This window comes from Onychomys torridus, chromosome 22 (genome assembly GCF_903995425.1).
Source record: "Onychomys torridus chromosome 22, mOncTor1.1, whole genome shotgun sequence".
NCBI lineage: Eukaryota > Metazoa > Chordata > Mammalia > Rodentia > Cricetidae > Onychomys > Onychomys torridus.
The window spans coordinates 41,528,702-41,545,787 of NC_050464.1; the positions used below are offsets into that span (position 1 = coordinate 41,528,702).

At 45.1% G+C, this 17,086-nt stretch overlaps 1 protein-coding gene across 10 annotated transcripts in view; it reads right to left on the reverse strand.

Moving 5' to 3' along the window:
* Pitpnb (phosphatidylinositol transfer protein beta) overlaps nucleotides 1-14,224 on the reverse strand; it is a 54,978-nt gene extending 40,754 nt beyond the window's left edge. For 4 of the 10 annotated variants that reach the window (XR_004943480.1, XR_004943479.1, XR_004943478.1 and 1 more), the window contains exons 1-4: nucleotides 14,098-14,223; nucleotides 11,340-11,370; nucleotides 8,459-8,604; nucleotides 20-111 (exon numbers count right to left, since the gene is read on the reverse strand). Coding sequence is in view for 7 of the 10 variants with exons in the window: in XM_036171717.1 (XP_036027610.1) it covers nucleotides 20-111; nucleotides 8,459-8,604; nucleotides 11,340-11,370; nucleotides 14,098-14,117 (289 nt within the window). In the remaining 3 variants the exon portion in view is untranslated. Of the gene's footprint in view, nucleotides 1-19; nucleotides 112-8,403; nucleotides 8,605-11,339; nucleotides 11,371-14,097 lie in introns of those variants that run through there. The other 6 variants (XM_036171720.1, XM_036171721.1, XM_036171722.1 and 3 more) reach the window with 4 other exon arrangements.
* Nucleotides 14,225-17,086: the final 2,862 nt, after the last annotated feature.

Consider the following 17,086-nt stretch of genomic DNA (forward strand, 5'->3'; position numbering starts at 1 on the left):
CTGCTGGGGGGCAGCTTACTTGTTCTACAGTAGGGGTAAGCATTCCAGGCTTTCTCATGAAACACCAGGGATCCCTCAGGAGCAATCATCCTTACAAATGCAGGGACTTTGCTGTGAGAAGAAAGACATTGGATACATTTTCAACTGTACAATCATTTTTACACTCTAAATTTGATGAGCTATAGAGCACTAACAGTTTATTTCAATCCCAAAATGATCACGTATCAAATTAATGTTTAAAAAATTATTAAGAAAGTTTAGCTATATAAGGGGTTACTATTTTGTATGTTTCTGTGTGTGTGTGTGTGTGTGTGTGTGTGTGTGTGTGTGTTAGTGTTATACTTTGGTGGTACTGGGAATGGAACCCAGGCAAGCACTGTACCACTAAGCTTCATCCTCACCCTTTCAAATGTGTGTGAGTGGTGTGTACACACCACTGTCCATGTGGAGGTCAGCAGGCAAATCTGGTGTTGGTCCTCACCCTCTACCAGGTGTGAATCAACTTCCCCAGAATGAAGTCCAGCAGTTGACTGGAGCCAAGCCTACACATGGCTGCAACCCTGGCACTCATATAGTCAGGCTTCACCACAACAGAAGCACGCCATAAATGCAGGCCTACATCTCAACAGCAGTCACCTCAGCACTCAGGAGGCTCAGAAAGGAGCATCTCCATGAGCTTGAGGCTAAATAGCCAGGTGTGGTGGTCCATGTCTTTAATCCCAGCACTGGGAGACATAGGCAGCCAGATCTCTGTGAGTTTGAGGCCAGCCCAGTCCACATAGCAAGTTCCAGGATATCCAGGGCTATGTAGACAGACTCTGACCCAGGAAAAAAATAAATAAATAAATTTAAAAAATTTTTAAAAAAGGAAGGAATTCTGTAAGTTCAAGAAATGGCTGTCGCTAGCTCCCTCAAATATGCTAGGAAAGGTTAAATACATGGCTGACATTCACAAGCTTCTGAAAACTACCCATCAAGAACCCCAAAGAGTAGCTGGGCGGTGGTGGCGCACACCTTTAATCCCAGCACTCGGGAGGCGGAGCCAGGCGGATCTCTGTGAGTTCGAGGCCAGCCTGGTCTCCAAAGCGAGTTCTAGGAAAGGCACAAAACTACACAGAGAAACCCTGTCTCGAAGAACAACAACAACAAAAAGAGCCCCAAAGACAACTAACTGATCCACTCTTATAAACAGAAAGCACTAGTTGTCAACAAGAAGGAAAATTGGTCCTTTTTTTTTTCCCCCAGCTTACACAGAAATACCAACGACTTGAACATGCTTATGAACAGACTTCTGTAAGGGACAGCTCCAGCATACACTACCATAGACTGGATTCAACTCCCAAGCTCCACCTTTCAACCTATCAACACTTGGCACATTGCTAGGATCTTCTAACTTGGAGTTAGTAGTATCTGCTCTGAAGTCATAAAACTTGAAACACCATGTCTATGATGTATCTAAAACATTGAAAGTACCCACCCCACCACGCATCCCAGCAGTTGCAAACTGTGGTTGCTGATGTTAAACTTTAAACTAGTAGAAAGGGAGGTGCTTTGCACATGCTTTTCTTCATTTAAATACCCCAGGAGCACGATAAGGCAAGTACTGTTTCATCATCTCAGATAGCTAGTAATTAAAATATTAAATCACATTAAGCCAAAACTACATCATGCCCCCAACTTCAAGCACTTTATGTCATTAAATTTTAAACTTATTTATTCAATAAGACAGAAAACAAACTTCAGTAAGCAAACTTGGGAGCCAGGAAGCACTTATGACTGGATTAAGGGTAAGCAGTGGGTAAGAGCTATTCCTAAGCTCAATGCCAGAGGCTAAACAAAGCAGATGGAAGAAGCCTCACACCAATCAGAAAGCTATGCGGCATGCAGAGGGAGGAGCCCAAAATGCCAGGCCCAAAGGACACGACGGGTACACAGTTGGGGAGTTTCACTATTCGGACAAATCACATCACAGGAAAAAATATACTTTGAGTAGTGAAGCAAGTGACAATCATAGAACAGATAAAGAGCTTCCCATGTGCCTTCATGTCCTGCAAAGAGAACAATGAATGACGGCCCACTCTGAGCATTTCTTCTTTTCAAATGGTAGGATGACTCGCACCAACTTCAGAAAATATCAAGTCAGGATAACTGGGAAAAAAAAGTTGTCTTAAAGTCAAAGGCAGGTTGGGAGATAACTCGGTCAGGGAGATTCTTGCCATGTAAGTATGAGAACCTAAGTTCCATCCCCGGAACCCATGTAAAAAGCCAAGCATGAGCTTGTATTCCCAGCTCAGGGAAGCTGGAGAATGAAGGGTGCCTGAGGCTTGCTGGTCAGCCAGTATGACTTAATGGGCAAGCTCCAAGTGCATACCTCAGAAAACAGGGTGGGGATTGGCAAGATGTCTCAGTGGGTAAAGTACTTGCCACCAAGCCTGACGACCTTAGTTTGATCCTTAGAGAGAGACTGGATTCCCACAGCTGTCCTCTAACCTCCCATGTATGCCAAGGCACATATGCACACTCATGAGCATGTGAACATGCATAAACAAGTTCACCTACACATACAATGCACATACCCAAAGAACATCCAGTGTAAACAACACACAGCTGAGAACTAGAACCAACAGTCCTTATGCAATGTGAGGTCCAACAGAGCATAATGTAATACCTATGCATAATTAGGGTATGCTTCATCTCAGAGTATGGCAAATACCTATCAATGGTTCAGCCAATTAGAAAAAAAGGCTGGCACCCCCCCCCGCGCCCAGATTACATCAGAAACAGTTTATCTTATGTGGCACAACAGTGGAAAAACTCTATCTATAAGCCAGTATGAAACCTGCTGACTCCCCAATATGCACACTCAAGAAGGCCAGAGGATGCTAAGTGCCTGTCCCATGACCCTCAGCTCATTACTTTGAGAATGTCTCCCACCAAACCTGGAGCTATACCGGATGCTGCAAGCCCCTGTAATCCTCCCATCTCTGTCCACCACAGTGCTGGGGTTACAATGTGCACACAGCCACATTCAGTTGTTATGTGGGTGCTGGGGATTTGAACTCAGATCATCAATCTTGCTCAGCAAGCACTATGGCCCACTGAGTCATCACCCCACACACACTCCTAATATTTCTCCATCCTAACCTCAACTGTCTCCTATCATAGTTCCAAAAGACTGCTTCTACCGTTTAAGTTCCTTTTTTAAAAACTTAAGTTATAAAATTTCCATCTTTGAGTTGGTTGCTCCAAACTTACTATAGTTTTGCACCTAGCATGAGAACATTCACTGGTAATCTGTCTTCATGTGCCTAAGAAAATGACTAAACCTAGGGAAATGTGCACCTGGAAGAAACAAAATGTAATTTAAATTCAGCTTTTAAGAAGAGAAATCTTCATTAGTAGACATTTTCCACATTCTTAACAAGACAACTAGAAGCAAGGCTATCATTTTTCCTCTATCTCTTATCTTATCTATCTTAAACGATCTATCTCAATTTTCCTCTATCATGTTGATTAATGAAAATCACTTTTTTCTCCTCTCTCCTCCCCTAAGCACTTAGAGATGGTGACACCTTCTGATGCTCTTAGCAGGCCTTACCTCAGGCTACCCTGTCTAGATCTGGGCTGGTTAAGATGAGAGTTCCCATAGCACAAAGCCTGAGAGCAAGAAGGTTCTCTCAGAGGGCATACCCTTGTCATGCACTTTAAGAATATTCAACCTAGGGATCAAAGTCAACTGAGTGCTTTAGTCTGCTGTGTTGAAAGAAGGCTATATATACTAAGATCTGATCATAATGGAACAATGGTTATAAACCTATTTGTTCACAGGCAGGGCAGTTAAGAAACAAATGCTACATGTGCCTGCAGGTGCCTTCGGCATACACATGTGAATGGTGGCCATCAGATTCCCCAGAATCTGGAGCTGAAGTTACATGCCACTGTGAGCTGCTGGGAACTGAACTCAAGTCCTCTGCAAGAACAGTTCATGTTCTTACCACTGAGCAGTCTCTCCAGCCGAAGTAGGCAACTCTGTCACAGAAGAGAAAAACCAAGAGTCTTACATGGTTCAAATGGCTGTAACGGCTTTGCTGGGGGGCTCGGGCGATGAGCCAGCAGGGGCAATCCCAGCACAGCTTGCCCTTGCAGGGAAGGAAGCAGAAACAATGGAAGACAGAAACCAAGACCCATACTGCAGCCAGCACAGGGCAAGGGTGGAGCACGCTATAGGAGAGAGGGGCAGCAAGACAGGGAGGCCTGAGCCACGGCAGTTCCTAGCCTGGCTAAGTGCAGTGCAAAGGAAGACTACAACAAGACAGGGCTGCCAGAGAGGTGTGGGCAGCAGCAGACTAGGTGGGCTGCCTGCCGACAGCCTGGAGCCTAAAGTTCATTTTTTGTGTCTATGGAAGCCACTAGAAGCTTTGAGAAGGACACCACAGCCTTGGTCAAGTTTTAAGATTACTCTGGCTGCATGTGGAAAATTAAACCAAGTCACCGAGTGGCAGAATGAACGGTGGCAAAATCAATCCAAATGGACCAAGACCTAGTGGTGCAAGGTGGCGAGTGCCAGGGACTTTGGGTGAGCACAACTGGAAGTTCACTTAAAATAACAATAAACGCCCTAGAAAATAGAAATGTAGCCTACAGAATAGGGGAAGACCTGCACATCACCTCTCTGACAGGGTCCCAGCACACACAGAAGTCCTGTACAATAAAGAAATGCTAGGCATGGCAATGCAGCTCACAGTTCTAACACTCAAGGAGGCTGAGGCAGGAGGATCACAAGTATGAGTCTGAGCTACACAAGGAGACTGGCCAAAAAAAGGGCAAACTATCTGAACAGTATTTCTTCTTCATACGCAAGTGGCTATATTCAAGAAGCCAAGGAGTCTAGATTTTGTTTACTGTGGGTCAAGCAAAACACAGAATTTCACAAATTTTGTAAAATAAGGTGTTGGTGGTCTCAGCCAAATCTTCGATTCTACTGATGTTAAGTGGGAACAGGGCACACAGCTTGGCTTAACTAAAGAATACAACACAAACTTGCATACAAACAAGGAGAGTAGGTACCACCATCTAAAATGCTAACACAATGCCCTTGAGGAACCCAACTCTGAAGGGCCTGTACTGACATCAGCCTTTCCTGGAATCAAGGCCTTGCTTGATGCTAAGTGATCTGTGTCCTTCTGTAATGTGGTTATCCGGTGGCTTATCAGCAGTCAGTGTGTCAGTAATGAACCTGAGTCTTTCTTGCTCCCAGACAGCAGCAACAGTGGTCCGTCTGGTCTTTAGAGGTAGAGAGGCTTCTGGCATCTCTCTCATGAAGTTCCATCACTGCTGCCCTCTCTCCTGTCTCCTTTTATGCCTTCCTGTATTTCTATCCAGTTACCATTTCTGGACAGGAGTCAAAGGGCCTGCTAAGAGTGGGCACAAAGTCAAGCAGCCCTCACCATCCCATTAGTCCCCTTCTGCTACTTCTCAGGGGACCTGTGCTCACTGGATCCTCAACTGGGCTCCTCAGGCCTGGGACTTCATACTCTGAGCAAAAGAGAAATTAAAAGTCAGAGTAAACAAGGCTCTGTCATTTATTGACCACGGTAAGTGTGTACTCCCGTGTCTCCTTGCGCAAAACTCAGAACCTGCCTATGTCTCAGGACCGGTACACAGAAAAGACGTTGTGGGATGACTCTGAATGACCTCTTCAGTAGTAAAGATGCTGCTACAGGAGACCAAGAACACAGGAAGGCTGTCTCCAGAGACCTGTACTACCAAGCCTGAAAGTTCTACATGCCCAAATAAGCTCTTGGGCAATAGTATCACTTGCAGTGACCATATTTATAGCTCTCTTCAACTAAGAGTCATTATTTATGGCTGGAGAGTTACCTAAACCAGAAATGGTATTTAATACCCTTCTTTCCAATAAAAATGAAATCACCTCTATCTCAGCAGGAAGTGATAAACATTCCTAACATTTTAATGACTTTCTAGGCTTTTTATCTGATTAGGTTTTAACAACATGGAATACTATATGAATACCTAGTGGCCCTAGACCTTTTCTACATAACCAGGAGCTGTTTTTCTAATATCTGAACCTTTAGGTTTCTTTTTTCTTTTCTTTTTTTCTCTTCTGGTTTTTCAAGACAGGGTTTCTCTGTGTAGCTTTGGCGTCTTTCCTGGAACTCACTCTGTAGCCCAGGCTGGCCTTGAACTCAGAGATCCGCCTGCCTCTGCCTCCTAAGTGCTAGGATCAAAGGCGTGTGCCACCACCGCCCAGCTGCGTGACCACCGCCTGGCACCTTCAAACAAAAGCTATTACACATTTATTTCAAGAGGTGTCCTGGTTGGTTTTCTGTTAACTTGACACAATCTAGTCATCTGGGAAGAAGAATTTTTGAGAAAAGGCCTACACCAGATTGCCTGCAGGCAAGTCTGTAAGGACGTTTTCTTGATTAATGATTGATGAGGGAGGGCCTCCAGCTCACTGGGGTAGATGCCACCCCTGGGTAGGTGGTCCTGGGTGCTACAGAAAAGAAGGCTGAGAGAGATGGTGGGGAGCAGGCTGGTGAGTCTCTGCCTCAGTTCCTGCCTTGGCTTGATTCAATGATACACTGTTCCTTGTAAACCAAATGAACCCGTTCCTCACCTAGTTGTTTTTAGTTATGTTTTGTCACGGCAATGGAACAAGCTAATGTTTTCACATTGGAATAGTAATCTATAAAGGGATATCACAGACCAATATAAAACTTTACACATAAACCCTCTGGCTTATTGTGGCACTCCCAGGAAATCCCAGCTGTTGTAGAACTGAACTAATAGATGATCAAAAATTATAATGAAAGAGAGGCTGGTGAAACGGCTCAGTGGTTGAGAGCACTTGCCAGAGTTCAGTTTCCAGCACACACGTCTGATGGATCACTACACCCTGCAATCCTCCTCTGGACTCCAAAGGCAACTCTACTCTTGCACACACAACACACATACACATAAGCAAAAATATAACTTTATAAAAGAAAGTGCTGACACAATTTAAGCTTAATCACCTAAAGCTCATCTACAACTTCAAGGTGCTTTAAGAATACAAGAAGATTTACTTGATTGTACACAGAAGAAAACCGAGATGAGTAGAGATGCCGTCCCAACCTTAACAGAAAGGGAGGTGGTCTGGAAACGACTCAGAGCCATCTCTACCCTCGGTATGCACTTCCTATTGTAAAATATCTAAAGGAAAAGGTATGGATGAGACTCAGGTTCAAGAGGGCACATAAAGGAACTTAATAAAACAAAGGAAAACCCACCAGTCAGTCACACAGGCCTCACCATCATTACACATCCAACCACACTCCCAAAAAATCACAAATGGAAACTGGTGAAAGTTCAAAACAGAAGAACATGGAAGGTTAGTATATGGAAGGACGAGTGAAACCGGTGTGGCTTTCCAGCAGATCCATCTTTGTCCTAAAAGATACAGCATCTATGGCAACCAGAAAGTATGCTGTAACTACAAAAAAAACATACTAAACTATCAATTACCTAACACGTGCGAATCTTCATTCCCTACCCTGTAGGGAACAGGTGAATAAACTATGCTGGGCCCACACCAGGGAATCTTACTTGGCTTTTCAAAGAATCACACAAGGGCTGAGGGCTGCTCAGTTGGTGAAAGTTCTTGTCCTGCAACCACGAGAACCTGACTTCAATCTCCAAAACCACATCAGCGTGCCAGGGGCACACTGACCCATACCCACAATCCCAGTGCGAGTCAGTCTAGTATAACTGGTGAGTTCCAGGTCAATACACGCCCTACCTCAGAAGAGACCATCATCCTGAGCATAATACTGAACTGCACTCTAGCCTCCCCGACAAACACTGGCGCACACACACTTGAGTAAGAACCTACACACCCACACACATTTAAAAAAAAAAAAAAAAAGGCTCCTATAGATATCACATAAAAACATGGTTGAACTAGGATCTGGAAGGATAAACTCTTAAGTATTTCAAGTGTTTCTCTTCTTAAGGATATTGATGGCAAGGAGTGAGGATGAATTATGTATTTTTACTTTATGTGTATGAGTAGTTTGCCTGCATGTGTGTATGTGTACTACATCTGTGCCTGGTACCCATGGTGCTGGACCTCCTGAAACTAGAGTGGCGGACGGCTGTGAGACACCATGTGTATTCTGGGAACCAAAGCTGGGTCCTATACAAGAGCAGCCAGTGCTCCTGACCGCTAACCATCTCTCTCCAGGTTGAGGATGAAGGTTTAATTTTATAGTCCTCCCTACTGTTTGAACTTCTGTTACAGGCAGATGTATCACCTTTATAATTTAGTATAAAATATGAGGGGGCCACAATAAACGGAAGCACAACACATGGTCACTGCATATCGTAGCTCAGCAGACCTACTCGTAAGGAGGGTGCCAGGTAGGCACTGCAGGTCACAGGCGCAAACCCCACTTGCCTCTTCAGGTGGTAAATTTTGTGTGTGTACTGTCCCTTCTCTCCATCCTTCTCGTAAGGTTCATTCTTCAAGACTTCGATCCCTTCTCCGCCACCAGTTTCATTCTTACTGGCTTCTGCAACAGAGTAAAGCTGTCCAACCTGATACTGAAATTCCAAAGAGCAGGGTTTCACTGAGTCAATACGAGCAGCAGAACTTCCTACGCTAAAACTTTAATGAAGATGATACAGAAAAGTCCAAGCAAACCATTCAGCATGTGTTCTCCATGAAAACAGAACTCATGTGACAAATGCTGGATGATCGCACGATTTCCATTGTTCACAAACAAAACAGTTATTAATATTTTACTTATTTATCAAAAAAATGTCAGCACTTAGTTCAACTTTTGAACCATGAACTTGTGCCTTGTGAAACATTTTTACTTCTCTTACACCTCAGGAGTGTAACCTTAAGGCTGAGCAACCAGCTAGCTCTCTGAGGAATGAAGAGTACATTGTGTGGTAGGAAAAGCCTCAGGACCTTATAGCACAGCTCTGGGGTCTCTTTGGTGACTGATGAAGCAAGTGACAATTTGGCCCTTGCTCAGCTGAAGAGACATGGTATTGGGGACCCAAGATCAGGACTTTTCAACAAAACTCTCCAATACGCACAAACATTCTGGAAAGATAAGCATGTGAGTATTATCTCACAGTGAACCAGGGCTCTCAGGGCTAGGGCAGTTCCCATGTGTCAGCAGTACTGGACTGTGCGCTAACAGTCACCATAAGGGGCAAACTGAGGCTCTTACGGCCTCACCTGTTCCAGGGACTAGTGCCAATCTCTTCAAATTTGATTAAGACAGCTTGAAGCAGCATTTTTCTTCTTTATGAGCTTATTTTCAAAGAAAAGTCACAAAATTTTACCTCTAAGAACTCATAAATCAAAGCTTAAATTATATTTGAGAGAATAAAAGCATCATCAAAAGCTCAGGAAATACTCATGGAAATGCTCACGGGGATGCAATGTTATGCTGGCTAACTTAATAGCCCTCACCCCTATCTTGCATGATTTGGAGGGGTCTGAAAGGCTGGAACTAAAAAAAGTTTTCAGAAGGAAGTATCTAATCTACTTAAGGCTTTGGACTGAGCAGGGCGTGGTGGGCCACGCCTTTAATCCCAGCACTCAGGAGGCAGAGACAGGCCAGCCTGGTTTACAAAGAATTCTAGGACAGCCAGCGCCACTACACAGAGAAACCTTGTCTCAAAATCCAAAACAAACAAACAAACAAACGAATCTGGATGGCTGGGGATGCTGTTCCCTTTGTTTTCTGACATGTTTCTTGGGTTTGTCAAATGCTAATGTCATAGTCCTTAAAAGTCCTTCAAAATCTCCTTTCAACATGTCATATTTCCAAACAGGATTAAAATGTCTTTAAAACAGAGGATAAATTTGGTCTAACAAAATCCATGAATAAACTAAATGGCTAGACTCCCCAAAAGATTAATGAATTGGTAACTTGAAGCATGCTACTAGGTTGTCTCTTGGGAATTATTTGAAAAACAACTCAGGGTCAGATTTGGTAGTCCACACCTTTAACCCCAGCACTCAGGAGACTTAGACAACATAGATCTCTACATTGAGGCCAGCCTGGTCTACAGAGTAAGCTCCAGGACAGGTGGGGGCTACACAGAGAAACCCTGTCTCGGAAAAACAAAAAACGAGTAACTCAAGACTCAGGGAAGGGGGGCATGCTTGTTAAATCTGAGTACAACAACAAGCTGAAAAGATCTGGGGTGACAATATCAAGAGTCCAGATTTCAACAAGTTGTTTCAATCAGCTACCCCCGCTCCCCGAAAATAAACCCTACAAAAATAAATGTCAAGTCCCTCCTCTGAGCTCAATTAATCAATTGGACAAACACAGAGCTGGGCCTGGTGCGCCAGTGTTCTGAGCACTGTGGTGAAACCCCAGCCCTGCTCAGTCACCACGCAGCTGCACTCAAGTCCATAAAGGAGAGAGCCACCGCTTTTCCTCAGTTCTGCTTTTCCTGCCTTCTGTCATCTGTCACTTCTCAGCTTATCGGTTTGTTTTGTTCAACTTCCAAGTCTCTGCTCAGGATCTACTGTCAGCTGGGGAACTACTGTGAGCATGTTCAGAAGGACCCTGGGGGTTAACTTGGCTAACATGCCAACTTCTCAGACAGCCGCCCTGCTTTGTCTTCCCTGTCCGCTGTCTCCATCACATGTGAGACATAATCTCACTGTGAGCTGATGGTACGATCACATCTGGAACACCATTTCAGTGCACAGCAACAGCTACAGCGCATGTAGCCTGCTGTGTAAAGTCATGAGGTCACATCATATTAGCACAAATGGATGTGCTGGGAATGTTTAACTCCGTGACCTGCTAAAGTGGAACAGAAGGTCTTGGGGGTGGTGAGGTTGGCAGGCAGAGCTACCACCAGAAAAGCTCCAATGTCACCACAGGCAAGACAGAGAAGGCTTAACTCACACATGTTACAGAAAAGCAAGTTCTGTGGAAAAACAAATGTCTTGAGGCTGGAACCTCATTTTTCTGGGACAACGCTGAAACAATTTCTACGCTGGTTAAATTATTTTTGACAGATTCTTCCAAACAAGACAATATAACAGAAATTTATTTAAAACTATCTGTAACACATGATTCACTTTGTCACAAGAACTGGATGGAAAGGCAAATGAAGGCAGACCGCTTGCCTAGCATGTGTGAGGCCCTGGGTCCAAATCCCAGGACTGCACCAAGAGAGAAGACAAAAGCAAATGCATATTACAAAAACAGCATAGACTGACATATCAGTAAATCATACCAATAGGATGTGCAGAACCAAAAAACAAAAACAGAAACAAAAAAAACAAAACTTACCTCCTGAACAGAACACGGCAAAACCACACGACTGAAAAGAAAAAGAAAATAATACACATTACATACTGATTTGGCTTTAAAACACAGATCTCTAGACTCAATGTAACATATATATATATATATATATATATATATATTCTGAGACAGGGTGTCTTGTCTCTATGTAGTCCTGGCTGTCCTAGAACTCACTCTATAGCTAGGCTGACCTCAAACAGAGATCCACTGCCTGGGATTAAAGGCGTGCACCACCACTTGTCTTGGAACTTTAAATCTAGTGACATGGTAGACAAGAATGCTATTTACAGGAGAAGGTGTTTTTAAGCCTAGGACCCTAAGGTCTCAACTACAAGACTAAGACTGCCACCGTTGACCCACCTCACTGCCACAGGACCCAAGATGCAGAGGCGTGATTCCTGTTAGGGTAAGCAAGCACTGACAAAGCTCATCCTCTGTAAAATCTCTGGTCAGGACAATCTCATGAAATGTTCAGTATAGTTGCATTCATCATTTATGTGCTATACATTTTAAAGGTTTACTTTTATGTGTACGAGAGGGCACCCACAAAAGCCAGAAGAGGGCATGGGGTCAACCTGGCACTACAGGTACAGGTCACAAGCCACTAACACGGGTCTTCTGAAAGCGCAGTCAGGGCTCTTAGGCATAGAGCTCTCAACAGCCCTGTGCCTATTTTATTCCCGATACTTCTCTCAGCATACAAACATGCCTTCAAGTCCATGAATGAATGTTTCCAGAAAAGTACCTCCACAACCTGATCATTCAAGTTTAGTGAGACAAAAGTAAGTGCAGATGCCCATGGAAGCCAGAGTGTGAGTGAGGAGGATGTGAGCGGAGGTAAGGGAGGTCTGAGGAAGGCCTGGGGGCTCCAAGAAGACCCTCGCCCCAAGCCTGATGTTTCTAGGGCCCTGGACAGTGGTTGTGCTTGGCAAACACACACACACACACACACACACACACACACACACACACACACGCACGCATTTTAAAATAATAAAAACAAATCTTAGAGGATTTGCAAAATGCATAGTGTATAAATTCCCATTCTGGACTAATCTGCCTGCAGATTACTCATCTAATTGTCAAATAGGGCTACTCAACAGTTAATTCTCATTTTGAAAACAAGTAACTAATACATTAAAAACAATTAAAGACCTCATGTTTAATCCAGGACGCAACTCTCTAGTTAGGTGGTCTGGGACAAGTCAATTTCTATCTGTCTCAGAATCTACTTTTGTCTTAATATCTGCCATTAGAATAATAAATGAGGCAGAGCTTGCAAGACACATTGATATTACTTGGAAGAAAGTTTTCACACAGGCTCAAAGTTCAGTGCTATGAATATGTTTTAAACGCAAATCTTTGCTCTGTGCAGAATGCAAAAGTATGCCTCTTTTCAGGTTCCCCATTACTAACAAGTAGTGATTTTTTTCAGGCCAGAGATAGCCTCCAAGTATGACCTGAATTCCAGCTGCAGGACCCTAATGGGAGAACACAACTGACTCCTTCAAGTTGTCCTCTGATCTCGAAAAGCAGGCCGTGGCACCTGCCTGTACACACACACACACACACACTTAAATTTTTTCCAAAAAGAATCTGTCATCAATTCATTAGCAAATGTTTGCTGAGGGGCTGAGAGATGGCTCAATGGCTCAGAGGACTTGCTGCTCTTTCAGAGTATCGAAGTTCAGTTTCCAGCACCCACAGAGTGGCTCATGACCCCCTCTTCATGTCCTCTTCTTACCTCCGAGAGTACTGCTGAATGTCTTCTAAGTGCTACAGACTGTGTCTAAGGGCTGGAGGTGTCAGAGTGAGTACAGCTACAACGTGGAGAGAACATGGGTCAAAGACAAACAATACAAACTCCCCGAGAAGGTGAGCTACTGACTGGCGGAGAAAGCATCCAAGGCAGCAGAAAGGACCTGCCCTAAGTTAAGCCTGTTTGCAGAGCAACAAGGGGTCTTGCGATGCTGTGATGGGCAAGAGAAAATTTAGATATGAGCAGAAAAAAGAATCTGGGCAGTGTTAAGTAGAGGCACTGTGTGGTTTTTTTTTTTTTTTTTTTCTTTTTACACGGTTGGGATTAACACAGATAAGCTATCTACACAGCTAAATTGGAGCCTGTTTTTAAAAAAAAAAGAGAGAGAGAGAGAGAGAGAATCTGAAATGAAATTGGGGTGGGGTAGAAGAGCGACAAAATGGGTCATACTTGAAATCCCTAATTGCACAAGGACCACTGATTCGGGTGTGACAGCCGAACAGTCCCTGTCAGCACAATTTCCTGTCATGTTCCCGGCTCGAAGGAGTGGGGAAGCACAACTTTTCAACAAGATAAATCATGGGGCCAGTCCGATGCACCTGGGGATGTCTTCATTTGCCACACCATGTGTTTAACGCAGCATCGTAACCCGGGAAAGCAGATGGGGCCGCTGTCGCCTCATCTTAAGAGGTGCGGGGCCAGAGATCGATGGCAGAGAGGTGTTCTAGGGGTCAGGTCCACTGAGCCTGCAGGCGTTCTGGCATGAACTTCCGGGCGACCCCTCGCCGGGCACTCCCGGCTCCCACGGGAGCTCCGGCCGCGCCGCCGAGCCTGGGGCGGACTAGGGAGGGCGGCGTCTCCGCACAGGGCCTCGGGGCTCCGGCAAGGGGCTCGCGGCGTCCCGGGAGCGCCCCCCACACTGAGCCAACCGACCCTCCCCAGCTCGCGTCCCGGAGCCTCACACTAGCCCACCGACCCACTCACAATTCCTTAATCAGCACCATCTTCCGGGAACCCCCTCACAGCTGCCGCCGCCGCCGCCGCCACCGCCGGGCCTCTCAGTACGCAGGCGCAGCCCGGCCTCCCCAATGGTCCGAGCCCCAGCCACGCATGCGCGTCCGCACCCTTCCGCCGCGGGCCATTGCGTCAGCGCGCCTGGGGGCTAGCTCCGCCCAGTCCACGCCCCACCCTCGGCGCACGAGTCCTCCAGTGCGGCTGCGCGGCCCGTTGGCGCGCACGTGAGGTCGGGTCGGCGCCTGCGCACACTGGGCGAGCGCTGAGGCTGCGTGCTGCCCGACGTCCTCCCGCCAGCCTCAGTACCCCTAAGGCTGCTTTCGAGTGAGTTCTCGAGTCGGGGCCTCAGACGGCGTTGTGCCGTGGCTGGTGTTGCACTCCCTCGCTGCTCGCAGAGGAAGTCCGCCTTCCTAACAGACACCGCGCTTCCATCGCGCACGTTGGAGACTTCACACTGGTGTGGAAGCCGACGACGCCAGATTTGGGCGCCTCAGGTTTAACAGGAGGGTGTTCGAGAAACCCAGAGCAGTGTTTTAACGCTGGCGTGTTGGCCCCCTGTACTGACTTTTAAAAACTTTTTAAAATGTGTGTGGCTGTTTTGCCTACATAGGTGTCCGCCCCATGTGCGTGTCTGATGCCTGTTGAGGCCATAAGAGGGCACTGGGTCACGTAGAACTGGAGTTGTGGACAGTTGGGAAGGGCCATGTGGGTGCTGGGAACCCAACCCGGGTCCTCTGCCAGAGCAGCCAGTGTTTTTTAATAGCGTAGCCCCTGTCCAAACATTTAATCCTCTACAAATGCAGATTTGCACGACAGAGACCCAGTTGGGTTAGACAAATTCTACCAGCCTGAGGCTTTGCTTTAATCGTTATGTACTTCCGGGGCAGACAGCTTGTTACAGTAAGATGAAAGATAGATTTTACCGGGGCTAATTCGAAGACTCCTGAACACACACACACTGTGTGTCCAGCACGGGCTTTGTGCACTAGTTGATGTAACACAAATCTGATCAAACAGTTTTGAACAATCGCTTGAATACTACGTTTGTACATAGCCTTTCCTTCTGACTACCTCCACTCGCTGAGATTCATTCATAACTTGGGATCCAGGGGCCTCTTGGTGGGACTCCCAGGGAACTGGTGAAGTGTAGACATTATAGGCATAATTTCATGTCAGTGCACACTTTAGTCACTTTGCTTGCTCTGTACTCTGTCAAGCCAAATTTTCCCCTTCCCAAATGATCTTGAGAATATTTTCAGGAAAACTGGAAATAGCCCCAAGCATTCTTTAAAGAGCACAGGTCAGTTGTACCCATTTGAGAAACTGGATTGGACTTGGGAGTACAAGACCTGGGCCTGAGTCCTGGCTCTTTGACTTAAGAGACCTTAGGTAAAGAATCTTGCAGAGACTCAATTTACACAACCAAACATAGGTGATTACCATCTACAACTGATTTATTTTAGAGAATAAAAGATAGGAAAAGAACTACAGATTACAGAGTACTTGCCTAACATGTGCCAGTAGTGAACTGAGTTCAGTCTTCAACACTACAGCAATAACAAAATTAGATGAAGCACCTATGTAACATATCACCTGGCTATTAATGGTTTTTAACTGGGAACCATATAAAAACTTCCAGGGATTGGCAACAGTAAATTAAAATATAAAGCCAGAAAGGGGGCTAGAGAGATATTAAGAGTGCTTACTGCTCATCCAGAAGACCAGTACCCACATCACGTGGCTCACAACTACCTGTAACTCCAGCCCCAAGGATCTGAAACCTCTGGCCTTTGAGGGCATGTGCATGAAGGTGTGCATATAAGCATGCACATAAAATTTTTTGTTATTAAATATTTTTTTGCTTATTCTTTGAGAACTTTATACAACTCTTAAAATATAATAACATCACTTCTCCCTACCCTCTTCTACCCCTCCCACATCTGACCACACTCTCTCGTCTCAAAGCCAGGGCTTTCTCTTATTTAACCATTATTATTACACATACATATAAAAAATGAGCATATACATACAACTTGTTAATCAATTCAATTTTGCCTGTTTGTTTAAGTTTCTAGGACTGACCACTCAGTATTTAGATAGCTAGTCAGGGGACTCATCCCTAGGGAAGGCTAATTCTCCCCTTGCTTCTGTCTGGAGAGCAGTTGTTAATTGCCTATAGATCTTTATCTAGGGTTGGGGGTGAGATTTTCCCCATAACCTTGAGATGTCAAATGTCATTGGAATTGTTCCAGTCTTGTTTAGGCAGCCATGTTGTTGAGATTTAGGAGAACAGACAATCTCACCAGGCTGACTTCCTGGTCCTCTGGCTCTTACAATCTTTCCACCTCCTTCCTCTTCTATCATGCCCCCTGAGTATTAAGTGCAGGAATTGTGTTGTAGATGTATCAGCAGGGCTTGGGCACCCATGGCCAGTGTTCTCTGCATTTTGACCACTTGTGGCTTTCTGTAATGGTCTCCTGCTGCTGCAAAAAAGGTCTTTGATGAGGGGTGAGATGTGCACTTATATGTGGGTGTAAGGATAAGTATTTAGAATGCAGTTAGGTATTGCACTGGCTTAGTAAAGTGACAGTTGTAGGTTCTCCTCCAATATCTATGGCTTCACTAGCCACATGTAGTTGACTCTGTTTCCAGCACCAAACATGATTTCCCTTCTGTTAATCAGGCCTTTCATCCGATTAGAGAGCTTTTGGTTACTGTGTTAGCTGGGATTTTCTAGAGGAACAGAACTGATAGAATATGTATATATATAATTTATTTATTTAAATGGCTTACCAACTATGGTCTGGCTAGTCCAACAGTGGCTATCTCCCAGAGGAAAGTTCCCAGTAGTGGTTCAGACCACCGAGGCTGGATATCTCCGCTGGTCTTCAGTATATTTCGGATTCCCAAAGAAGTAAGCTCTAATGCTATTGAAGTGAGAGCCAGAGCAGGCATGCAA